The sequence below is a fragment of the Trachinotus anak genome, unplaced genomic scaffold (assembly GCF_046630095.1).
Source record: "Trachinotus anak isolate AG129_WGS33_773 ecotype Australia unplaced genomic scaffold, CSIRO_AGI_Tana_v1 ptg000020l, whole genome shotgun sequence".
NCBI classification, from domain to species: Eukaryota; Metazoa; Chordata; class Actinopteri; order Carangiformes; family Carangidae; genus Trachinotus; species Trachinotus anak.
In genome coordinates, this window is record NW_027273871.1 from 7,945,001 (window position 1) to 7,970,953 (window position 25,953).

General features: G+C 41.7%; 3 protein-coding genes across 4 annotated transcripts; 2 read left to right on the forward strand and 1 right to left on the reverse strand.

The window, feature by feature from the left end:
* The first annotated feature begins 4,094 nt into the window (after positions 1-4,094).
* med31 (mediator complex subunit 31) lies at positions 4,095-7,853 on the forward strand. The gene is made up of 4 exons (XM_071506255.1): positions 4,095-4,296; positions 5,219-5,293; positions 5,662-5,758; positions 6,217-7,853. Exons 1-4 carry the CDS (start codon positions 4,287-4,289, stop codon positions 6,425-6,427), a joined length of 393 nt encoding a protein of 130 aa, XP_071362356.1. The 5' UTR covers positions 4,095-4,286; the 3' UTR covers positions 6,428-7,853.
* A 633-nt stretch (positions 7,854-8,486) lies between these two features.
* Positions 8,487-15,663, forward strand: LOC139637505 (uncharacterized). 2 transcript variants are annotated; one of them, XM_071506245.1, is made up of 9 exons: positions 8,487-8,622; positions 10,554-10,833; positions 11,717-11,855; positions 12,277-12,416; positions 12,665-12,717; positions 12,950-13,074; positions 13,301-13,408; positions 13,609-13,818; positions 14,419-15,663. In XM_071506245.1, exons 2-9 carry the CDS (start codon positions 10,622-10,624, stop codon positions 14,728-14,730), a joined length of 1,299 nt encoding a protein of 432 aa, XP_071362346.1. In that variant the 5' UTR covers positions 8,487-8,622; positions 10,554-10,621; the 3' UTR covers positions 14,731-15,663. The 2 variants fall into 2 exon arrangements, with proteins under 2 accessions (XP_071362346.1, XP_071362347.1); XM_071506246.1 differs by lacking the exon at positions 8,487-8,622 and adding an exon at positions 8,774-9,185.
* A 2,694-nt stretch (positions 15,664-18,357) lies between these two features.
* On the reverse strand, positions 18,358-23,346 carry LOC139637512 (P2Y purinoceptor 3). The gene is made up of 2 exons (XM_071506256.1): positions 21,633-23,346; positions 18,358-20,321 (listed from the first exon to the last, which is right to left on the reverse strand). Exons 1-2 carry the CDS (start codon positions 22,109-22,111, stop codon positions 19,412-19,414), a joined length of 1,389 nt encoding a protein of 462 aa, XP_071362357.1. The 5' UTR covers positions 22,112-23,346; the 3' UTR covers positions 18,358-19,411.
* Between the last annotated feature and the right edge of the window lie 2,607 nt (positions 23,347-25,953).

The window sequence follows — 25,953 nt, forward strand, 5'->3', positions numbered from 1 at the left end:
CGTCTGTTGCCACACCTTGTACCTGTGAACCTCATGTTCACCTTTCTGTAGGTGCAGGAGACTCGGAGGGCTCCATCCATAACACTCAGTGTCAGTGCAGTTGATCTTTCCACCAATGAAGACAGGGATCCTGCAGCCGCTTCACTTACTCTTGTTGGTCAGCAGACATTCTGTGTATTTTTACTGTGTAAAACTTTTGTTCATCTTCTTTTAATTCAACATCAGTCTGTATGTTATTATCTGCTTTGTTGTATTTTAATATTTGTTAAGAAAAAGAAACATATTAACATGAAGACAACAGGTTTGCAACAGAAGAGAAACACATGAGCATCATTTCACCACTGAACTAACTTCTCAGTCTGTCGTTTACTGTGTTTCCCTTTAGTTCAGTGTTTCAGATCAGGTTCATTCAGTGGGACAAACGTATCTATACAACCAGGACAAAACAGCATAGTTGCTCTGAATGCCTGTTGTAGGACTCACTCCTGCTGCACTCTATGGGGAGTCAGCCGTCAGATCCCAGGATTATCCACAATGCAGAAGTGTCAACAAATTAAATTTGACCTAATTTGAAGAAATTCCCAGAGGACATTCACAAGGCCAAAACTGCATTTTGTGAGGTGACCTTGACCTTTGACCACCAAAATCTAATTAGTTCATCCTTGAGTCCAAGTGGACATTTGTGCCAAAATCATATTTTGTGACGTCACTGTAACGTTGACCTTTAACCAGCCATGGAGCTGGACGCCTCAGAGGCATCACACAGTGCTGCTGTCACCAGGTGGAACACGGTCGAGTCCCGATGCCGCAGCTCATCCTCCTCACAGGAACCACCTTCTTCATGATTAGTGTCTCTAAGAGTCTGACAGTGGGAAATCAAGATGCAATGTTGTGGAAACTTCAAGAGCCTAATGTTTGTCACATGTGGGAGTAGAAACTATCACTACTTACATCAATAGATATCAGTAAAGGTGCATCTTATCTGCAGTTTCTAATTGCAACATAATTTAGTCTGTGATGTCTATTTGGGGTAAAAGTATGTTCACTTGCTGTCTAATAAAGAACATGTTATTTGTAGTTATGTCTCATAAGCGAACAATAGAAAAGTGCAATGAGATTTGTGTTTGTAAAAAGAAAAACAAGACTTAATAAAACTGAACAAATGACATTAGTGGTGAAGAAGCAAAGATACTGAACGACTATGTGCTTTGTCAAACATCTAAACAGACACAGAGCAGAAAACTGTTTGTAAACCCCAAAGTTCCCACACAGTGTGTGACCCTGAAGTTCCAAGTAGCATTTTGACCCCATTTTTACACAACAATCTGATTGGACAGTGACAGTCCAATCACAAAGCAGAATCCAATCAGAAATCAGGTGGTTCTGTTACCTGCAGACCCTGAAAGGTGGTGTACATTTTCAAGATGGATGACGGCACGGACTTGAAAATCTACTACAACTTTCAGGATCTTCAGGCAGCAGAACCACTCCCCCTCTGACTGGACTCTGCTTTGTGATTGGACTGTCACTGTCCAATCAGATTCAAATGTAAAAATAGAGTCATAATTCTACTTGTAACTTCAGGGTTACACACTGTGTGGGAACTTTGAGCGCCAAGGTTTACAAACAGTTTTCTGCTCTGCATCTGTTCACAGAACTTAACAAAAGCTCGTCCTTCACAGCGTCTCTGTGGTTCCTCACCACTGGTGTCGTTTGTTCAGATGTTAGATCAGTTTTTTTAAACAAACACAAATCTCTTCTACACAACCACAGTTTCTTCACATATTCAAACTTGAATTTCTCCTGCAGATTTATTTCACAAGTTTACAAAAGGTTGATTAACAAACACATTTGGAATTTGGAACATTTGGAGGACTTTACTGACTGACTGCAGCCTGAACACTGAGCCAGGGAGGCTGAGTGCTGCCATGTTCTCTGTCGTCGGGATTTAAAGAACAAAAGGCGCGTGTTCTGCCCAGTACCCGGATGTACTCAGTGTATAAAACAGGAAGCTGCTCTCTGCTCTGGTTCTCCCTGCAGGCTTCATTTCCTGCTCACCTGACTCTGGAAACTGTTACAGGTGTAAATGATTTCTGAGTTTGTTTGTTCCCCAGTTCACTTTACTTATGCTGATGTTCATGTGACTCTGGCAAAGACTCGGACCGGTCTGGGCCAGAGAGCCGCTGTTCTGAGGAGTTTTGCCGCAAAATCTCATGGACACAAAGGAAAGAATAAACCAGGCAAACATGAAGTCCAGAAAAAACACCAGCTGCTAGTGACACTAAATCCAGAAACTTAAGCTGCAAAGTGAAGGAAATGTTCAGAGCTCATAAGCTGCAGCAGAAAGTGAAGGCCAGAGACCAACAGCAGTTGTTCATGAAGTTCAAATTAATTTCATGTCCTCACAGCATCAGAGCCCCTTTCATTATTATAGAACATCACACATTTTAAGGTTCCCTAACTTCAGAGGAGAGAGCTGCATGTTCACAAATACTGACCAAACTGTTCTGGGGCACAGGAATAAGAAATGTGAAATCTTCAAACAGGGTTGGATTCTCCTTTAAATGCACAATCCAGGAATATCATATAGTGGTTTCATCCTCAAAGCTTCTGGTGCAGAGAAATCACAGACTCAAATTAGAAGCCGATAAAGGACTTTATTCAAATTTTACTCTTTTTTACTTTATTCAGACATGATTTAATGAATCAGAGCAGAGCAGCAGAAGCAGTCAGCAGGTTCCATTTGAAAGTCTTTAATCTTCAGCAGTGAGTCAGGTGTGAGTGGTTACAGCTGAGGGGTCAAATGAAAGAAAGCGAACATACAGGTCAAATCATATCATGAACAAAGCAACAAACAATTCTAGATCAAAATCAGTTCATCACTTCATTCTGACTGTGAATATACAGAATAATCATGAGAGAACAAACCCAGGAGATTAGATGTGCTACTGAACAACAAAATAAATATAACAAAATGAATCCAAGGAAATAAACTCCTCACTCAACACATCAGGAACAAAGGTGAGATGATGGAGGGAAGCAGCTCAGCTGAAGGACAAACAGAGAACGAGCTCAGGACACAGAACAAAGAAAACTCAAGGCACCTGTGTGAGCTGCCCCGTCAGAAACACCTGTGCTGTCCAGGTCACAGTCATGTGAAAATGCAGTAATCCAGCTCATGTTTTCCTCTCACATACTCACATATTCAAATGAAAATTGAAAATCTGTTTGACAATTAGTTTTCACCTGCTCTACAGTGAAAATATTCAAATACAGTCAGCAAACTGCAGCCTCAGTCCATTCACTTACATTCACACATCACTCCACTCTTTAGGGGGCAATGTGAAAATGAAAATGCATCTGTCAGTCCTCTCATCAAGGCAGGTGATCAGAGAGGATGCGGCGTCGAAACGTGTCATTTTGTCTGTGTATGAAACTGTGTTTTATATCAGTGCAACTCAATGGAAAGAACCAGAGGTCAGATTGAAAGAATTTTAAATGTGTCATGATAAGTGATAAGATGCTGAGAGACATGAGTCTGGTGGTTCTTCTGACCCCAGTTCACAGCAGAGATGCAACCAGCTGTGGGTCTCAGTGCAGACCAGAGGGGGGAGGAAGACAAAGTGGGGGTGCAGAGAAAAGAAAGCTGCAAAGAAACTGCAATAAAAGGTATTTAAGAAAGATAAACAATAAGAATAATAATATGCAAATTATATATAGTGTACAAAATTACTTATTTACCAGAATATACAACAGTAGCAGCGTATGTAGATATTGCAAAGAATCAATGTATGTGGACCTGCAAGTACCACTGAGCAAAGCTGAAGCTTATACATGAATCAGGACATATGCACAATCAGTACAGAGCTGATGTGACAATGACACTGGAAGGCAGTTATACGATATACATTTAATTTAATTTAATTTAATTTAATTTAATTTAATTTAATTTAATTTAATTTAATTTAATTTTTATTTTATATTTTATTTTATTTTATTTTATTTTATTTTATTTTATTTTATTTTATTTTATTTTACCTTACCTTACCTTACCTGTGTGATCGCCGCTTCCGTCCTCCAGTCCGGTAGGTGGCGCCTGCTTCGCCAGCTGCCAGGGACCGAGCAGACGGACACTTTCGACAAAAATGGCGTCGCGGTTTTGATGGCGGTGATGAAAGAGCAACAAAGACCAGGGCTCAGGTGTTTTCTGGTCGTATTTCAGTTACACAGTTAACAGCCTTGTCTTTTATTTCATTTTCGGCTCGTACCTGTCCGGAGCTGACGTCATGGAAACAGGTTTGTAGCCGTTATTTTATTTCGGCTCGCTAATGTTAGCTGTTAGCATAAGTGTCGTACACCGTTAATAAATTAGTCAACCCTAAGTCGGTCTCAGATGTTTTAAACAGTAAAAGTTTGGAAGAGGCTGAAAAAGTTTTCTGTGTTGATCAGATCCGAGTTTTCACTTCAGCAAGAAATGTCCCCCAGTCTAACAGCATCTAAAAAATTAAACTGACAACTTTTTGAATCGAGTCTGGTTGGTGCGTTCAGCTCCACGGTGCTTGTTTCCAGGCATGTAATAGGTACCTGCATTCATATCAGTTCAGATTCATCATTTCAATTAACTAACGGTTAAACTGATAATTAGTTACTGTCATCGTTGTTGTAGCTGCTCGGCATAAGTGCGTTTTTTGCTTGTACGGAGACAATGCGGTTCTTTCCTACATTAGAAATGAATCCAGTTAATAATGTCCTTATTTATGGACACATTTGCGCATTTGAGCACGACCAAGAACAATTTCTGAATAGCTCAGTCCGACTCTTCAAATCGGCATCCATTCAATTAACCAGTAAATGTAATTACTAGTTAAACTGACGATATTCAGCTGATAAACATAGCAGCGTTAAATTAGTAGATATTTGTATAGAGTCTGGTGCGATGTTTTAGTTGAAAGGGCCTAGATGTATAATGTAATTAAAACTGACAAACTCGTTTTTAAGTTGGTTGCTTAAAACGCAATTAAACAACTCGATTGGATCCACATAATTATTTTTAGATCCACATAATTATTTTTAGATTTAGACAGACAGTGCTGTTCGCACTGTCTGTCTAAATCTAAAATTTTTTTATCTACCAGTCACCACTACACACAGAGCCATACTGTGTTCATCGTCAGGTTGAACGTCATCCAACCAGGTTCTTGTGTGTTTTCTGGTCCAGAGGAACAGGCCAGGAACCGTTTCCAGTCGGAGCTGGAGTTCATCCAGTGTTTGGCCAACCCCAACTACCTGAACTGTGAGTGACAGTAAAAACAGCTCTACTGTTTCTTCGGTTACACAGCAGCTCGTCAGAATCTCTTGTTGGCAGTTTGAAAGTGTTCATGGGGTTTAAGGAGCGGACCACGTTATGTCTATCCGGTTATATATTCTGCAAGGTTTATGTAAAAGAACAGTTCACTAACTAATATCTAAGTAATATAACTATCTCATAACATTGTCTCTGTTTTCCCTTTAATCTGTACCTGAGTAAATAGTTCTTTGAGGAAATTATTAGGCAATTGCCAACTTTATTTCCCAACATGAAGGTCTAAATGTTTGAAATAGTGACTTTTTAATTTATTTTTTAGCTTAATGACATTGACCTGTGTTTGTTTGTGCCTACAGTTTTGGCTCAGAGAGGTTTCCTGAGAGAGAGGCCCTTCATTAACTATCTCAAGTACCTGCTGTACTGGAAGGAGCCGGAGTACGCCAAGTTCCTCAAGTAAGATGAGTTACTAAGCTTCAACATGTTCTCATTATATTATCTGTCTTTTTTTTCTTATCAACAAATCTCAAACCAACACTGAATATATGCTACACATCAGTGAGTCACACACATGTTCCTTCATCTCCTCGAACACACACATTGTAGTTTATTGTGATACACAGACCCAAATACTCACTACAGCACCAAATGTGGAATAGTCGCAAACAAGGGCACTATTTCCTTTTGTTTGTTTGATAAAAAACTATGAGCAGCTGTTTTAAAAGGTAACATCTGGAAAGTGTAGTTGGACTGGTGGTGTCACTGTTCATAACTGTAGTTTAGAGATTTTGCAAATTAAAAAACAGACATGTTGGGTGTGCACAAAGAGTGGTTTGTTGGAAGGATGGAGAATGAACAAAGACGTGCATTAAATTTGTTGCCCCCCCTCCCGCCCCGGCCGCCCCGCCCCGCAGGTATCCTCACTGCCTGCACATGCTGGAGCTGCTGCAGTACGAACACTTCAGGAAGGAGCTGGTCAACGCTCAGTGCACCAAGTTCATCGATGAGCAGCAGCTGCTGCACTGGCAGCACTACTCCAGGAAACGCACCCGGCTGCAGCAGGCACTGGCCGAGCAGCAGCAGCAGCCGCAGCAGCCGCCGCACGGGAACGCCGCCACCAAGTGATGATGTCACCAGAGGCGGGGGGAGGACCGCAGCTGGTCTTGGATGCTTGAGGCTGATGTGGATATTTGAGAGTTTAAAGAAGCTGGACATCAACATTTCAGCAACAATTTTCTTTTTTTGTACATAAGTAGAAATATTTTGGACAGGGATGTGATGATTAAAGCGCTGTGGCCAGGACAGGTGCTGACGGGGGTGTTTTACAGCGTGGTGACGGATCAGCTGACGTCATCAGTGATGAGATAAACTCGATTAGATGATGTGTTGTCTGATGAGAGTGTGGATCCTCACACAGAGGACTCTATAATGTTGGGAATCAGTTTGTTCATGAACTCTCCAGTGACACTGAGCCTCAGCAGCAGTGACTACGTCCACCTGACACAGAGGAAAGATGAGTCCTGATCCAGGACTGTGAGGATCCCGTCCTCACAGACCATCTGCTCATAACATCTGGTACAGGAAGAAAGCTGACAACAACAAAACAGCGGAGGTCAGGAAATGTTGGTGACCTACAGAAACACGATATATTGCGCTATAGAAAAGTTTGTTTTATTTAAAGGATGTTTTGATTGTTGTTATCGTTCCCCCTGTTCATTCTGGATATTTAAAGACCCTTCTAAATCCACCTCCAGTCAGTTTATCCAGTGACGTTCACGTGAAGCTGCAGCATCTGAGTTAGTACAGAAAAGGTCAATGTACCGAGAGGGAATCCTGTGCTGAAACTACTATAACTGTAGAAGATAAACTGAACCTCTGTGACTCACAGCTGAAGCCTCATACTGACCTCAGATCAACTGACCAGCTCCTCACTCACCAACTGTGCCCTGTTTAATCACTAGTGTTGCAGTAATCTATCTACAGAAGAGCCTGTATCTGAGTGAATCCTGTGGTTTTATTATTTCACAGCAGCCTGACGTCGTTTTCCCTGAATTCAGGTCACTGATGAGAGTCCTCCTCCTATCCAACGAGTTCTTCTTTTCAACTCTCTTTCTTTGACAAATTGGGAAAACTTGAGCATTTCCCAGCAGTATGTACAGGTCATGAATGATTAGTAACACATTGCAGTGTAGCTGTTAGCAGGTATAGCGTCATTGAAGTATCTTATTAATGTTCAGTATTTGTTATTCCAGCTGTGTTTTACTGTCGTTCAACATCTGTTTGGCAATAGGAGGTTGATCTGTCTGCAAACACTCACATCTGATTACAGCTGCATTAAAATGAGTTATTAACCATTCATTAAATGTTCATGTTAACTGTTACTGATGAATTGTATGGGTGGATCTGTGACTGAGATGTTCAGGAGACAGTGATCCAGGACTGTGTGGTACCCGGTTCTGGATCAGGACTGTGTGGTACCCGGTTCTGGATGAGGGTTAGATGATTTAAGATTGAAATTTGACCGGTTCAAAATAAAGTGATAACTGGGAAAGGTTCTGGTTGTTGCATCTTAATTGACCACATATGATGTATGAACCTCAGACTTTATATATTATAGTTTCTGTTTATAAAGAGTGGAACATTTCTATAAACTTTTTGAAAAAAAAAAATCAATTCTCAAGATCTTCATTAATCAATTTAAGTCAAAATCATTTATTCATCACTCAAGGGGCATCTTTAACACACAAACAATCTGAAAGTACAAAAACATCAAAGTTAAAATACACAAGGATTAATGACAGTGGTCAACTGTAACTGGTGTAGCTGTCATATATATATATATATATTTGAAGCAGTAAAAAGGACAATATTTCCCTCTGTAATGTGGTGGTGAATAGGTATGGAAGTACATGTATATTACAAGTGCCTCAAAATTGAACCTTAGTACAGTTCTTGGTAAATACTTACTTTCGGCCATTGTCTACTAGTAATAATTCCACCCACAACAGTCTTTTTCTCTTTAACCACACCAGATTAAATATTAGTGTTAGAAGAGAATAAGTGCAGGTTCTTTGTAACTTTTAAATGTATTTTTTACTCATTTGAATATTGACGTGATGTGGCTTTTATTGTGAAGGACTGGTGTCGGAAGTTGAATGGAGCACGAACATTTCTCGCCGCTGCACCACCGTGTTTGTGTTTGACTACAGCGGTGTTACACCGGGAATCGTCCGGCCTGCTCAGCGGATCCAGCGATGTTTCCTTGATCTCCGCCGCCGACGGTCGAAACACCGGAGCGGAGGAGACTGGCAGTGGCTACGGTAACACTTATCTGATTGATTATTGCTGATTAATCCGAGTATTTTGTATAAAAGTGGGTCTTTTAGTTGAGATACGTAACAAGCTACATGTAGCTGGCTAGGTTTAAAAAGTTTGTTGTCGTATCTGGGCATGCGCAGTTTAGGATGGTTAACCATTCACCTCAGTGATGATCGTCTAGATTTAATCAAACTATCGATTAATGAGATTAATGAAACATTAGACCTGGAGTGGCTTTGGGTGGATGAGGCTCAGGTTTAAGCTGTTAACCTGTTAAACGAAGCTGTTAAACGAATGAATCGAAGTTTTTACCTTCATGGTGTCGAGTCTCCAGCGGGTCAGAGTCCGAGCAGCTGCACAGACTGAATCCGATGACAGAGAAACTGACCCGGGTTCACTGCACTTCACCTCATCAGTCAGATTCTTTAGGCGTCGCGTTCATGTCATCTGTCTCTGCAGTGGTACATGAAGTACTCACATCTGCTACTTCAGTTCTGCCACCTCACTGTAAAATACTCTGGAACAAGTAGAAGTCCTGCATCTGTAATCTGACTTCAGAAACTGTGTGAGTGCAGACAAATGATCCCTGTTGCTGTTACATATCTGCATCTATATGTTCTGTGTTATATCATCTTAACTCATGCGTTAATGTCGAAGCAGCAAAAGTTGCCAGTGTTTGTTTTGTTCACATCTCAATATGATTAAAATGAATCCAAATTATTTAAAGGAAAAGCATAAGATCTTCACCTTTGAATAACTGGACTCGTGAAATATTTGAACTGTTTACAACACACTGATTCTCAAAATGGTTATCAATTCATTTTCTATCAGTCAGTGGACTCACAAATAGCTGATTGCATTGCAATAACAAGTACAATCTTTCTGAAATGTGGTGGAGTAGAAAGCAGCATGAAAAAGTTCTGCAAATTTGAGATTCTTTACTTTAGTACATGTACTCAGTCACACCCACCACTTTGTGGCCATGTTGCGTCTCTTTGTAGTTGTTTCTTTGTTTCTTTATGGTCATTTTATTAACTTTACAACTAGAAATGTTAACACTCACTTTATACTGAGGCTCTGATACTGACAAGTACTGAACAAGTGAGTCATTTGATTCATTCACCAATTTTCTTACATTTAAAGGTCCCATATTTTACAGTTTTCCTGTGTTTTAATTGAAGTGTTGATCTCCAGCAGAAGATATATCTGTGGTTTTATTAACTAAAAACCATCTCAGTGTAGTTTTACATCTCCTCTCTCAGGCTTCTCTCTGGAGCTCTAGTAACAACAGGTCACTTGAGGCTGACTGTTTTCTGAGTGATCCAATAAAAATATAGCAGATTTCAGGTAAACACTCTGAGAAACCAAATCCTGCAACGTTGGATGGTGGGTCCAGGTGGGCGGGGCTTGGGGCGTGGCTGAGGGCGGTGACTGCTTTGTTGTGACATCACAAAGTTCCAGAAGTCCTGACGGCTGGTTTTAAGGCTCAGTTTCTGAATACAGGCTGTGTGCATTTCTCTGTGGACTGAGGCTTTGATACTTTCACAGTATTAATATAGAACCTAGACCTGCTTTATAATCACAAACACATGGACATCTACCTGTAGACTGGATGGAGCTTTAAAATTTTCTCTAAGGTTGAATGAAACTCACAGATGGTTCAGACCCGTCGCACCAGTCAGTAACAGGTCTTTAACTAAAATAAAATATATAACTAAAGCAAACATTAAGTCTCTGTTCACCATATCATCATACCTACCTTTATGCAATATGGACCTTTAAAGCCCTGTTACTCTGGTTTGGGTGAGCAAGGGCCAGTCTGTGCCTCTCCACCAAATCTGAGGCAAACCTTATCCCTGATCCCAGCCGATGGTTCTCTGAGCTGCTGACCCAGACCCCAGTGTTACCCTGACCGGTTCCCTCTGCTCCGCAGGTTCAGGATGTACAGACAGTGTTTTGGTGCTGCAGATTAAAGACCTCAGCAGCTCTCTCTCTCTCTGGATGATGATGGCATTGCAGCGGGTGGCGGTGGTTGGGGCCGGGGCTGCAGGACTCTGTGCAGCCAGACACATCCTGTCCCAGCCGAACAGCTTCGCCCGCCCGGTAGTGTTCGAGCTCACAGACAACATCGGTGGCACCTGGTGTTACGATGAACGCGTCGGTACATACGACAACGGACAACCGATTCACAGCAGCATGTACAGAGACCTCAGGTATGTTTGTCTGTGTGTGTCTGCATGTCTTCGCTCTGCAAGGCTATAAATCTACACTGACGAGTGCAAACTGATATAATGCTGATGATCTCATAAGAACAGTGAATGTTGAGCTGTTAAATCATCAGACAGGTGAGAGTCAGTTCTTGTTGCCAGCCTGTTGGATATGACAGAAACGTGCAGGTGTAAAGACCTGAGTGACCAGATCGTTATGTCGCATAACAGGAAGGTTTGTTGGGGGCCCCTGTCAGCAGTGGTGGGGACCTACTGACAATGGTTAGAGGAGGGACAAACCATGAACTGGGGACAGGGTGTTGGGGGATTTGCTGCAATAAATACCTGTAAATAGTTAGTGTCTTCAAGTCAGATCAGTTTTTATTTTTATGGTGCCAAATCACAGCAAGTTCTGCTCAGCAGCAAACAGCAGACAGACTCAGAGAGCAGCTGGTGAATAAGGGGAAGCTTTTAGCAGCTAAAGAGGACCTGGAGGAGACCAAACACAGAGCTAAAAGACTCCAGACTGCTTGGGAAATTTATGAAATTGACTGTAACTAAGACACCAACCTGATGTAACTTTGTGCGACTGCTCCTTCATATAAGCTTTAGTGCATTAGAGTACATATCTGCACAGAACGAGGACTGTGCATTTTGTCTTGTTTCTTAAAGTGTACCTTTCAGATAATAGGTGTGTTTTTGTCTTTTCCTGTATTGTATGAAGTGGCCTCATGTAAGAACCACTCATTAGAACAGATCCAGTGGCAAACAAAGCTCACAAGTGGTCCAGACCTGTTGTGTCCTGTCTCCTCAGTTTGTATTCAGAATTATAATGTTCTCTGAATGAATTTGGACTCAAGTGATTTTGATTTCCTGACCCTCCCGACAGGACCAACCTGCCCAAAGAGGTGATGATGTTCCCTGATTTCCCCTTTGAACCTGCGCTCAGCAGCTTCCTGCCCCATCAGGAGGTTCAGAAGTACCTGGAGAGGTATTGCCAGAGCCACAACATCTGGCCTCACATCAGGGTGAGTCGTCCGGCTGCTGGTCACCTGACTGGATGTTGGATTTACATTCGGCAGAGGAAGAGGAATCTGTTATTACCTCTAACCAGTCAGAGAAAGAGAATGAAGGAAACTCCTTCTGTCAAATATCTAGATGAATATTGAAGATGCTGGTGTCACAGTCCTCAATTAATTGATTGACAAGTAATTGTTAGTTGCAGCCTTAAATTGACTGATGCTTGATGTCAGTTGCCAAACAGTGCAGTTCCAGCTTTGTTTGTCTGATGTGATCACATACCAGACGTCTTTGGCAAGAGGAAGATATTTACAGACGTAATTCTGGGCTTTAGGAAATTATAAAAGCCATGTTACTCATTTTATTTTCTGACATTTCATGGGCTGAAAGATTAATTAGAGGATGAAAAGTGTGACTCTGCTCTGTCAGTTCAACACTGTGGTGGAAAAGGTGAAGCCTGTTGTTGTGACGAGGGAGGACGAGGACACGACGACGTGGGAAGTGACGTCATGTGATTCATCAGGTCGTCAGAAAACCGAGACCTTCGACTCGGTCTTTGTCTGCTCGGGGTGAGATGTGGTTAATCTTGCATTTATTATATATGGATTTACACACCTTAACTTTGGATGAATGGATGGATAGAGAGAGAGATACTTCATTAACCCAGAGGGATATTCTGGATTTACTATATAATACTAATAATAATACTGTACTACGACGTGTTATTTAAGTCATTACCTCCTGTTGCCACTTGGTGTCGCCAAAGCATTTGCCTGTTTACATGTTTGTTTACATGTTTGTTTTGTGTGTTTCTCAGGCACTACTCTGACCCACACATCCCAAACATACCAGGGGTGGAGAACTTTAAAGGTACACTCAACACTTTTATAAAATGGCCAAAGTGTAAAATTAACCCCAAACACAAAATGTAGAATTAATAACAACTAGCTGACTACAGTAAGGAAATGTTACAATATCAGTTAACATCATTTTAATATGATTTAAAATGGAAAACAGAGTTGTTGGAAGATGCTAAGCTAGGCTACACACCTGTCTTTGTACTGGACACACAGATGAGTTGATGTCACCCCCCCGTTTGCAGGAAAGGTGCTCCACAGTCACTCGTACAGGTACGCAGAGCTGTTCTCAGGTCAGTCGGTGGTGGTTCTGGGAGCCAAAGCTTCAGGACTGGACATTTCCATTGAACTGGCCAAAGTTGGTGCCCAGGTAACAAACGTTCTGACGTGCAGCTCTGTGCAAAGGTTTAGGCGCTAAAACTAAAGTGAGTCTGTGTTTGGACTTGATGTCCTGCAGCAGAAGAATCTGGACCAATCAGATGCCTCCTGATGGGACTGATGATGATGGAGAAGAGTCTGAATATCTGAAGTGACTAAATCTTTGCACAGCGGTTTTTAAGAAACTGAATTCTTCTCCTCCACCCCCCACCCCCCAGGTGACTCTGAGTCATGGTCGTCCTCGTCTCACCTTTCCTCTTCCCTCTGGGATTCGACAGTCCAGTCCGGTGGTGGCGGTCGAGGACGACGGCAGCGTTCGCTTCCAGGTGACTGAAGTGTCCCAGCACCATCTGCACTAATTCTGACCCAGTTTAGTCTCAGGTGTTGGTTGATGTCAGAGGTGGAGGACGCTGACTGAAGCACAGAAGTTGAAGGTTCAGAGGTTCAGGAGAGACACCTCCTCTTTCGTTACTGTATCTTCACACAGAATTTCACACTATGTTAAAATGAAAACCATCTGTTGCAGGATGGCTCGGTGAGCCGGGCCGACGTCCTCATGTTCTGCACCGGGTACAACTTCAAGTATCCGTTCCTGGACGCGGATCAGCTGGGTTTGGAGATCCAGGACCACATGGTGTCTCCACTGTACCGCTTCCTGATGCCCCCTGCCTTCCCCTCGCTCTTCTTCATTGGCATCTGCAAGATCATCTGCCCCTTCCCCAACTTCAACTGCCAGGTGAGAAACTTGTCCAGGTCTCAACAGGGACCGGAACGACTCTCACTGTGGTCCAGATACAGCCAGAAAACTCTGTTTACAAAGCACTTTTCAAACCAAGTTACTAAGTGATTTACAGGAAAACAGAACAAAACACAGGGAAAGACAAAGTCAAGAAAACACATTCAACAACAACAGAAAATGCTCCATAACTTTCAGGCTTTAGCCTCAGGTCCTGAGGACCTGACCATGTGTTGGCTCATAAGTCAAGAGTAAAAACTCAGTCCTGTAAAATCACAGGGAAGCAGTCAGGAGAATCATGTGATCTATGAGGTGTTTTTGTCACAAGCCTCATTGCAGAGTTCAGGACCACTGAGTCCAGATTTTCTAAAAGCAGGAAGAAATAAAAGAAGATTGAATAAAGTCGAGGTTTTAATAAAAGGTATACTGTCAGACTGAAACCTGAGATTGAAAAGGCGATTCTCTGTAGAAAGGATTTTGCAGAAGTCGTTTGATGTATGAGCAAGTTGTTCACAGGTTTTGATTAAATTAGATTCTCACGTCACAGACTGATGAGATCTGACGGAGGGACTGAGCTTTGGTCCGGTTTTATCCCCAAAGGTCCAGTTCGCTCTGGCCGTGTTGGACGGCTCCGTCACTTTACCGACTCGGGCTGAGATGGAGGATGAGGTCCGTCGAGAGCTGCAGGAAAAGGTGGAGTGTGGAGTCCAGCAGCGCCACCTGCTGATCATGGAGAAGGATCAGTGGGAGTACTGCCAGATGCTGGCTCACAGCGCCGGCTTCCCGCCACTGCCTCCGGTCGTACGCAGCCTGTACGAGGAGGTGTGGCGACAGCGACAAATCCACCCTGAAAACTACCGGGGGCTCAACTACAGGCTGATCAGCGACACCCAGTGGGAGCTGATCGATTGATTGATGGAGAAATATTGATGATCAAAATCAGAAAAACACCATATGACACAAAGTAATATTTTAAACTTCATAAAAAGCAATTTCATAGAAGAACTAGAGCTAAACAGGTTTAATGTTAAAAAGACGAGATGACTCCCAACAGACACAGATTTGAGCTCAGAAAACAAATATGATATTCAGTGTTGTCGAAGCTCTTTTGTCTTTTGTCCTCCAGTCACTGATCAGCTAAACTACTATTCACCATCTTGGATTTTACATGCGGTCCATTGACTTGAAGGGCAGTCACCTGCACTCCATCACATGACGTCACGCTTGTTAGCTGCTCCGCTGCTTTGGTCCAGACTGAAATATCTCACCAACTACTGGAAGGATTGTCATGAAATTTTGCACAAACATTCATGTTCTCCAGAGGATGAATCCTACTGACTTTGGTGATCCTCCGACTTTTCCTGTAGTGCCACCATCATGTCACATTTTAATTTGTCCAGCGCTTCAGTTTCATGATCAAAGACCTGCAGAAATGATCATGTTCCCATCAGCCTCAGCTGGACTTTGTGTTTACTGCTAATTAACACGCTAAGATGATGAACATTTATAGCTGCTAAACAACAGCATATTAGCACTGTCATTGTGAGCATGTTAGCATTTAGCTCAAAAAATCAAAGCCTCACAGAGCTGCTGGCGTGGCTGCAGTCCGTAATTCCTGGCAGCAGAGGTCAAATAAAAATACTGATAACAAAATGCATATGCATAATAAATTATGTTAATAACCAGTTTGTTAATGGATTTTGCTCCAGATATCCTGCAGCTGTTTTCTCTCACGAATGAATTCACTTTGGTGTCCCCCTGGAAACGCTGCTGTTGTCATCTGTCCTACTTGCAGCGCACTTCTGTATTTGTTTGTGTTTTCCTAAAGATCCCATATTTGCCACTTTTCATGTGTTTTATTTGAAGTGTTGATATCCATAAGAAGATATATTTGTGGTTTTCTCAATATAGTTTTCCTCTCTCAGGCTTCTCTCTGGAGCTCTAGTAACAACAGGTTGGTGAGTGGTCCAATAAAAATATAGCAGATTTCAGGTAAACACTCTGAGAAACCAAATCCTGCAAGGTTGGATGGTGGGTCCAGGTGGGCGGGGCTTGGGGCGTGGCCAAAAGCAGTGACTGCTTTGTTGTGACATCACAAACAATTTCTCTGTTGACTGAAGCTTTGATACTTTCACAGAATTAATATAGAACCTAGAGCTGATCTATAATCAAAAACACATGGACATCTACCTTTATACACTATGGGGCCTTTACGTTACAGCTCTCAGGGCCTCTCTAATGAAGAGATATAAAGTCCTTTGCAGAAAAAAGCACACATTTGTGAAATAAAGTGAAGAAATCAGTTAAAGAAAGGTCAGTAAAGAGAGTGAGAAGATTTTGTGTAAAACTGAACTATCTGGAATGTTTGCAATTACTGAATCAGTGATAGATAAGAGAGAAGTTTCTCTCAGGGCTGTAGTTGAACATTCTGACCTGCAGAGTCAGAGAAGCAGCGGATGTGTCCCGTCCAGACAAACAGCTGATTAATCATTTCTGAGTCGTTCACTGGGAGTGAACGGATCCTCACGTTAACCATGAACGAGGCAGAGGACACAGAGAGCTGATGTCAACACACTTTAATCCAGATTATTGCGCCAGAGAACGTCAAAATACACAAGTGGAGGAAAAGAGGTCTGATATCAGAGACTGACCTGAGCCCGAAAACAACAACGACATCACATAAAGCAGGAGCGTCCGTCATGCAGAGTGTTGCTCTTTGAAGAAAATACATTCAGACATCAGCACGGGTCGGTAACATGGCTGCCAGGTCACGTGACGTTTAAAGGGGAGTGCCACCTTTTTTTTTTTTAACAATCACATATTGATTACATGTTCTAGGATGAGCCAGTCAACGTTTGTTGTTACTAATGTAACAAAAATAACAAAGTCAGCAACCCGCTGATCCTCAACAGGACAGAGACAGATTTTATGTCACAGGGTCAAAGGTCACATCTCTAGTTTCTGGCTAAGGTGCATGTTCTCAAGTATCAAATGAAAGAGGTGCTTTAATACTGGTGTTATTCCCTTTTAAGCCTTTGAAGTAATAATTTCATGTGGACTGAGGTGAATTTTTATTTCCTGCCTGTCAGGTAGACAAGCAGGTGATAACAGTGCCTTTGTTTCTGTTTTCTGGTGGGATAGCAGAAGAGATTAAGGAAAAAAGTAATGCTGAAAAGATTAGTCGATTAATTAGTTAATGTGTTTATCATATAAGTCAACAACAACAATGTGCTGCTTTTCTGTTTCATGCCATTGTAAACTGAATCTCTTTGGACAAAACGAGACATCTAAGGACGTCACCTTGGACTCTCTGAGCATTTTCCACCAGTTTTTGACATTTTATTTTCCATAAAAGATTAATACCATAATCAAAAATAATCAGCAGAGTAACTGGTAATTAAAATAATCATTAGGCCTTAGATGAAACACAACCACTGTTCACTGTGTCCCAGATCTTCATTACATACAGTAGTGAGTAGTAAATACACACACTTTGTGGAGCTGTTATTTCATTGGGCCTCATGCAAGAACATTTTCATGTTCTTATCCTAAATCCTTCTTACTTTTTTCTGAGGTTTGTTTGTGTAAATGTTCTACATCTGGTTCCACAGACTTGTCATAAATTACTTCTCTCAACGTGTTCAACCCCTGTTGATGAGATGTTCACTTGTCCACTCACAAAAATGTCACCAGAGTGAAAAGAAGAGTTTCACACTGCAGAGCTTCAAGTTCAACTGTCAGAAATCAGCGTATAAACGGGTCTCAGTAAATATATTACTACAGCAACAGCAAACTGAAAAGTCCTCATAGTGATGATGATATGGTTATCAGTGACTTAATGTTTGCTTTAGTTATATATTTTATTTTAGTTATAAAAACCTGTTACTGACTGGTGCGACAGGTCTGAGCCACCTGTGAGTTTCATTCAACTTTAGAGAAAATTTTAAAGGTCCCATATTATATAAAAGTAGAAGTCCATGTGTTTGTGATTATAAAGCAGGTCTAGGTTCTATATTAATACTGTGAAAGTATCAAAGCCTCAGTCCACAGAGAAATGCACACAGCCTGTATTCAGACACTGAGCCTTAAAACCAGCCGTCAGGACTTCTGGAACTTTGTGATGTCACAACAAAGCAGTCACCGCCCTCAGCCACGCCCCAAGCCCCGCCCACCTTGACCGACCATCCAACCTTGCAGGATTTGGTTTCTCTGAGTGTTTATCTGAAATTTTTGTTGGATCACTCAGAAAACAGTCAGCCAATCAGAAGAGAGGCTCAGATCCTCTCTTCTGATTGGCTGACTGACCTGTTGTTACTCGAGCTCCAGAGAGAAGCCTGAGAGAGGAGATGTAAAACTACACTGAGATGGTTTTTGGTTCTTAAAACCACAAATATCTTCTGATGGAGATCAACACTTCAGATAAAACACAGAAGTGTAAAACATGGGACCTTTAAATGTAAGAACCGTTGTGAATGAATCAATTGACTCATTTGTGCGCTTTATTTAAGAACAAATCTGTTTGCCTGAGTGGTTCTTACATGAGGCTCAGTATTTTCCAGCTGTGAGCTGCGCCTCCATCTTGTTTGTGCGTTGTACTGTGGGAGCATTGTCTCCAGCAACAGCGTTTACAGTGTGAACACTGCATATTAAAATATCTGCCTAGAATTAGTGTAGAATGGATTTGGGACACACTGTGTCTGTTTAGCAGCCAAAAACACAAGTAAATCCATGCACCCCAGTCCAAAATCACACATTTCTGATTCATGTTCACTGTGGAAGCCATGAGGATGCTGTAGTGTGTGTTACATGACAGTCGAGTGTTTGTCATTGACTTGACTTAGTGCAGTTCATATCACACAATCAAATGTCTCCATAGTGGTGCTGGGTACTCAATACTTATTTTTTTGTATCGACTGAAATGTGTCTATAAAATTGAGAATTGAAATCAAAATATGTTGCTTATTATTCTTTGATCAAATAGTAAATGTTGCAAAAAAGTTTTCATGCTGGGCTGAGGTGGAAAATTGGTGCATCAACAAAAGTAAAATGTGAAACAATGCATTGGAAATAACGAGACAGAATTTACCATGATGTGTGTGTCATGTAAATGTCTATGATTCCTCCACTGAGGAGAGGAAAACATCAGATCTGTGTGGAGCAATGAGGACACCGGAGCCTTCCTCAAACTGATAATGAAACAAACAAAACTCCCACATTTCCATCATGTTTTCCACACGGTTTTCCATCATTTGAGCTTTGACTGGTGCTCCTTTAATGACCTCATCTTGTTGCACCCTCTTCTTTTGCAATGATTTACGGGAGAATTAAATACACCAACTGTTTATCTGCGCCCAGCTCATTGTAACTCAGCAGTGGTGAATAGAAATGTGCATGAATTCCCATTTTTTTTGCCAATTATCTGGTAATTTGTTTAAAAAAATGTCCTGAACTTGAATGGAAACTTGACTAGTAACAAAACTCAGGTATCATAAACCCCCTAACACTAGTCTCAAAAGAAATTTCTTCCTGGTGCATTACACACCGCTTTCAGTCCTTTATCAAAAAAAAAAAAAAAAACCAGCACTAAAATTTCCTAGAAGATGACCCTTGAAGACTTGGACTCATTCTCCATGTGCACCTCCCTTTCAATCTTCTCTGCCGCCTCCTGCTCGTCCTCTCCCACCCCCTCCTTTTTCAGGATCTTCAGAGGCCACCAGAGGGAGCCATTCCGGCGGTCTCTGCGAACAGTGTGTTCTACCGGCCAGCAACAGGGGGCGCCCTTATCCCCCGTCAGGAAGTAGAGGAGGGCATTGAGCCAGGCGTTGCAGGAGGCTAGTGGGCGGGTGACCTTGTAGCAGATGGAGACAGCCTTCATGGCGTTGCAGCCGCCGAGCTGCCCCCGTCGCAGCAGCAGGAATAGTGTCCGGGTCACGTGGAAGGGCAGAAAGCAGAGTGCAAACAGGAGCGTGATGGTTACAATGGTTTTGATGGATTTCCGCCGCCGACGGATATAGTGGGAGTACTGCGAGCCCGAGATGGAGACTGAGGTTCTTTCCCGCTCTCTAACTCCTTCTGTTGTTCCATCCCCCACCTGACAATCCTCACCGCCCTCTATTGAGCTGGGAGGGGAGCGCAGGGTCTGAAATATTGTCCTGACCACCTGAGAGTAGCACCAGGCAATGATGACAAAGGGCACAAAGAAGCCCAACAGGTGGAGGACGATGCCATATGGGACATAGTCAGCAAACTCCTTATCGATGGCATCGTCCCAGCAGTTCATGTACCCCTCCCCATCCTGTTCCCCAGTCCTGTTCCCAATGTCCCTTGCCCCTCCAGGCCCAGCAATCCCACCGCCTCCTCGTCTGACGTATCCAGTCTGGGCAAACCTAAAGATGGGGCAGGTGAGAATGAAAACCACCACCCACACCAACGCACAGGTCCCCTTCACCACCCGCTTGCTCTCCAGAGTGATGGTCCTCATTGGATGGCAGATCCCCAAGTACCTGTGGAGGACAACCAGCGGTAAGTTTGAACCCGTTGCTTCCATCTCATCCGTCCTTTAGTTTTAAAAAGTCTTAACACTGGAGGACATAAAAAGACTCCAGGTTCTCATAAATATCTTCAGTATGTGACATTAAAAGTCTCCAACCAACATCACAAACGAAGAATTTAGATCAATTTTGGTCAACCAGTGTCACGAAGTATTTCCACACACTGAGTGTAAATTAAAAAAGAGTTGAAGTACAAGTTTTAAATTGACCAAATGTATGGAAATGTTGGGAAAAAAAAACTTGTGCTTTTTAGGCTTTGACCCCAAACTTTCCTCACTCGTCTTTGAAGCCAAACCCTTTAGCTAAGTTGGTCCTTTTTCCAAACTTTTCACCAGCTCCCAATTGGCTCAAAGGTGAGGTGAAGTGGAATGTGAAGTGAAATGCTGCTTTCTTGTCAGCAAATCAAAGTTCAAACAGAAAACATAAAGCACTGTAAAAAAACGTTAACAGTAAAGTGTAAGAACACAGCACATAGACACTGAGGTGACCTCAGAACTTCTGATAGAATCTGCAGAAAGGCCTAATTTCAGCATTGGCCATCGTTGAGAAGACAATTTCCCAGCTATGTATCATTTGGCTCTCAGTTAAAAAATGTTTCTGGATATGAGCTTGAGATGAAGACAGGAGTTTCTAAAGTGACTCAACATTCTGGATTCTCATGTGCTTGCTAAATGTTTTGTGCAAAGGAGATAGAAAATGAGCCTTGTGCTTTAAATCTCACAGCAGCAAATAAAACCCTTTATCAGAAGCTATTAAGTGTGTTGATCAATCTATTTTCAACTTACACAAATTAGCTCAAATTTTAGTCAAATTGACCATTTGGAGGGTCTTGTCTTGTTTCTCCAAAAATAAAAATACAAGAACAAAGTTAAAGTAATGTATTAAAGAGTGTGTTACTGTTCTCTAACATAAGCCACAAATGCAAACTAGCGTATCATCTACAGTAGAAGGTCCTTCCAAAGCTAGGAGTAAGCATATCACTAGCTCACTAACTATTTTAATTTACTTTACCCATTTCTATTAGTTTAAGTTTACTTGAGTTATTGAGATAATGCTGCTTCTTTATTTCCATGTCCTCTACATGTTCCATTAACTTTAGGCCACACTCATGTGATGTAGGATGGATGGTATCAATGGGAAACATTCTCATGTTTACAACTTGCAACTTACAACTTGAATGCAGCATTTGCCTCAGTTCTTTACGACAAATGCTGAAAGTAACTTTATTTTCCACTGGGGTGGCATGTTTCCGTGGCATCCTACCTGTGCACAGAGATGCAGGTGAGGAAGAAGATGGAGCAGTAGAGGTTGAAGTAGAAGAGGAAGCGTACGAGGCGGCACATGAAGTCCCCGAACACCCAGCTATCCCTCAGCACATAGCTCGCCACCAGAAAGGGCAGCGACAGGCCATACATCAGGTCGGTGGTGGCCAAATTCACCATGTAGATCAGTGAAGTGTTCCAGCGTCGCCCACTACCACTGCTACCCCCGCCACTGCAGCAGCCGCCATGGTGACGGCAAGAGCGCAGAAGCACCACTGAGTTGAGGGTGAGGCTAAAGAGGAAGGTCAGTGAGTAGCAGACGGGCAGGAAGACATACTTGTAGGATTCGTCGATGCTGCAAGACGACGGGAGGAGAGACGAGTTGGGCAAGGTGCCAGAGGTGTTGGGATGGTTGCTCGCCACCGCTGCAGCCGCCAAGCTGATGTCTGGAGTGACATCGGAGCCTTGGCTCAATCCCATGATGAACCTCTGAAGGCTATTTCTGGCAGTGATGTATTGGTTCAGGTTCCTCTGACATCATCTCAGCTCCTTCACCGAACTCAAGTCTTGTCACTCACCGAAGTTTCCTTCATTTGTCCTTCTTCTAATTGATCTATTTATCCATCTAATCTCTGTCTCTGTTCAGTGTCAACCAATCATTGTTTGATATCTATCTATCTATTGTTGACTGATCCATATCTTTGGTAAGAAGGAGTTTCTGTGACAAAGAGGGGAAAGAAAACACATGGTCATTAGTTTGGAAAAGCTTGTTCAGAATGTACCTCTGGCGTTTTGCTGATGAAGACTATTTCTCGCTCAATTAGCCCCTCAATCATTAACGGCGCTTTCCGGAAACCTCTCTCCATTCAAGTAGCCTCTCTTGTAGGGCAGTTAGGCGATGTGTTCCAGCTCTTGAAGCGTTTGGGTCAGGGTTTAAATTCAAGCCTGTGTTTTGAAACAACCATCAAATACTGTCACACCAACTGGTGCAGTTTTTGTTGAGGTACATTGGCCCAGACAATACTGTGGTTCATACATCGTGTAAGAGGCTGTTCAGGACAGTAAAAGCTTTACTTCATATTAATGCCCTAAAATCATACTAGACAAAGTAATCTGTGGGCACACATAACAATCATATAATCAATGAGGAAAAAGAGCCATGCTAATGGACATAAACAATTTATGATTTGATTTAGAAAGACGGATATGGATATTATAGGATATTATACATGTTTTGGGTGGATTTTGAGTATCTGAAGCATAGTTTCTATCTTCTGTGATAGACTTGCGACTTGTCCAGGGTGTATCCTGCCCTGGCCAAATGTCAGCTGGGATTGCCCCCTTCCCCCAGAGAGGATAAGCACTATGACCAATGAATGAATGAATGAATGGTCAAATAAAAATAAAGACATTCAGAATTTGTAGAGTCAAGCTCATCAGTGTTTTGCTGCAACAGTTTTATGGGCAGTGGAAAACTCTTGACCTATGTTCAAACACAAAAAACTGAGTATTTCGTGTTCAGGTCAAACCTTAATGAAAACGGTTTATATTTCGCTTTGTTGAATCATTATTACCAATATTATTGATGTCACCCTGAATTTACCTGATGCACTGAGAAGATACACTTTTACCATTAATGATAAAATAAATAAATAAATAAAAATTTGGGAGTTAAGTCTAGGGAAGACAACAGAAATAAGTTATCCACATCATCATGCCACAATCATTTTGTCAAATTATTTATTTTCCAAATAGGAAAATCCTAATACTGGAGATACAAAACTGTCATCAATTAATTTTCTGTTGATCAAGTAGTTGATTATTCAGCCGTTCAACACCTCTATTTTCATATGTCAAAGAGGACATGAACGCATCAAAGCTGGATTTGTGTCAGATTGTTTAACCTGTACAAAATATGGAAATATGTCCAGTTAGACCATTTTTCTGCATTTGAAGTGGACAGACTAAATCTGAAGTAAAACTTAGCCTGTTTCTAATCATGAGGAACTGCAGTTTTCTGCAAATCCAGCTCCAGTGCTTCATGTTCAGAACATCAGTGTGATCTTGATCAGAGGGAGTTTGACTCATGTCCTACCTTAAGTTGTCCTTCTCGTCTCAATTGTCCTCTTAGTCTTGTCTTGTTCAGTTTTTCCGGTGGAGAAGTGTCTGTTTCGGGGCCGAAGGGTCTCTTTGGGCTTCTCCCCTGACCTTCAGCTTCTCTGTAAATAATTAATGAGCGTTCATTCAGTCAGAACTGCAGGAATGAAACCCAATACAGGGACTGCAGAGCAGGGGGAGGCGGCGCTTTCAGTGCAGCTCCGAGCTGTTGATTTTATAGGACACGCTGTCTCTTTAGCGACTGAGGTTTTGAATAAGGAAAAATATATGTGAATAAATAAATTATTATCTAGATGTACATTTTTTTTCTCAAATGCTAACACATTAAGGCTTGAGACCACACAGTTGTCTTTCAATTTTAAATGTCACTTCCACTGAACATTTGCTGAATTAATTATTATATTGTGATTTTATATTGCTGTTTGTGCCTATGTACTGTAGATGCAAATAAGCTTCATGCAAATTGTTGTAACTGTGTTGAATTGTCTTGCATATGGTCCTTGCTAAAAAGACAGAAGACTAAGCCACTAACATCTGGTCTGACAAAATAATCATGCAGGCTTTTCATATCTAAAACACATGTTAACATGCAACTAATTTCCATGAGACACCAAAAGATTAAAGATTCATGTTCCTGAACTCCCAATATTAACTTGCATTGAAAAGCAGAACTAAATTCATACTGATGATCAAGAGCAAGAATGACTGAAGCTGATGAAGTCATAGTTCACGAAGCAGTAGAAATTGCTTTTTTGGTATTAACTTATATCATTTCCATTTTTGAATCACCAATATCCTGACATGTAGAGGTCTTTAGCTGGTGATATAAATCTGGATGATTGAGACAAAAAGCTAAATAAAGCAGCTGAGGTAAAAAAAAAAAAAAAAAGACTTACCTTTTCTTCCAGAGAAGCTGCTGAAGCTTAAAGTGTCTCGCTTTCACCTCCTCACGCTGCCTCTCGTTATCTGAGGCTTTAATTAGAAAGCAAAGTGAATACAATGAGCACATCAGCCCCTCCTCCTCTGTTCTCCCTCCTCCACCTCCAAACCTTCTGCCCTGTTCCCTCCATCATCATCCTCATCAGCTCCGATTCATACGGTAAATACTCATTTTGTCCTCTCTGACAGCGAACACACAAGTCGGAGAGCTGCATGACAAAGCACTGCTTGTGTGTTTGAACATGCAACAGTGTGTAGTACAATCAAATACAGCAACACAATTGGTTGTCAACAGTGCACAGGTAGCAGAGGTATGAATCGACATGGTGAGGGTTAGGACGTGAAGTTACTGACATTTATTAAAAACACCTGCTGCAAATAATGAAAAAAGTTCCTCTGGCTGCCACAAGATTAAAGAATAGATCCAACTTATTAGCCTGGTTACCAAAGCTGGACTACCAACCGGGCAGGCCACTGCCCAGAGGCTCCAGACCCACAGGGGCCCCAAACCTCTGAGTTCAATCCATGTTATTTGGGTCTACATGTATGTAGTAACCACCAGTTATTTTCATTTTCATTCCCAATAGATCTGACAATTGTTTAATTTGATAAGTGATTAATTGTTCACTGTATAAAATGTCAGAAAATTGGGAAAAATGTCCATCGTTATTTTTCAAAGCCGAAATTAAAATCACTTCTGTTGACATTTTGTTGAGAAAATCAGTGTTATTACGTTAGAAAAGTTAAGCTAGTTTACATGTCAGCTACAGTCAAGGTCCTGTCTCAACTCACTCATTTATCCTCACATTTAACAACAAAGCTTCACTGCATGTTTTTGACTTTTTCTTGTCTGTTTGTTTTTGAGAAAAACACTAGAAATATGAGAAAATAGCCGACTCAGCCTGGGACAGGACTAACTTAGCTAACACGTGAGCTAAGTTAGGTTGTTAGCTTTCAAATAGGCCAATTAGTTTTCGAGTCAGCCTGTTATCCTGTAGCGGCCCCAGCCCCGAGAACCGTTTTACCATTACTTCAGAGCCACTGCCTGTAAGGTTTTCACTTATTATTATATGTGTACTATATTTACTTAACTATTGCAATGATTTTTTTAAAGTGAAGTTTGTTACCTCAGCAAATATGTTGGTTAATTGATCCAACTTGTTAGCCTGGTTCCAGGCATGCAAATCAATGGAGCCCAAATTTAGTTGAGTTAGCTTACTTCACAGGTTTTTTTTAAGTGAAGTTAGTTGTGTTAGCTAATATGA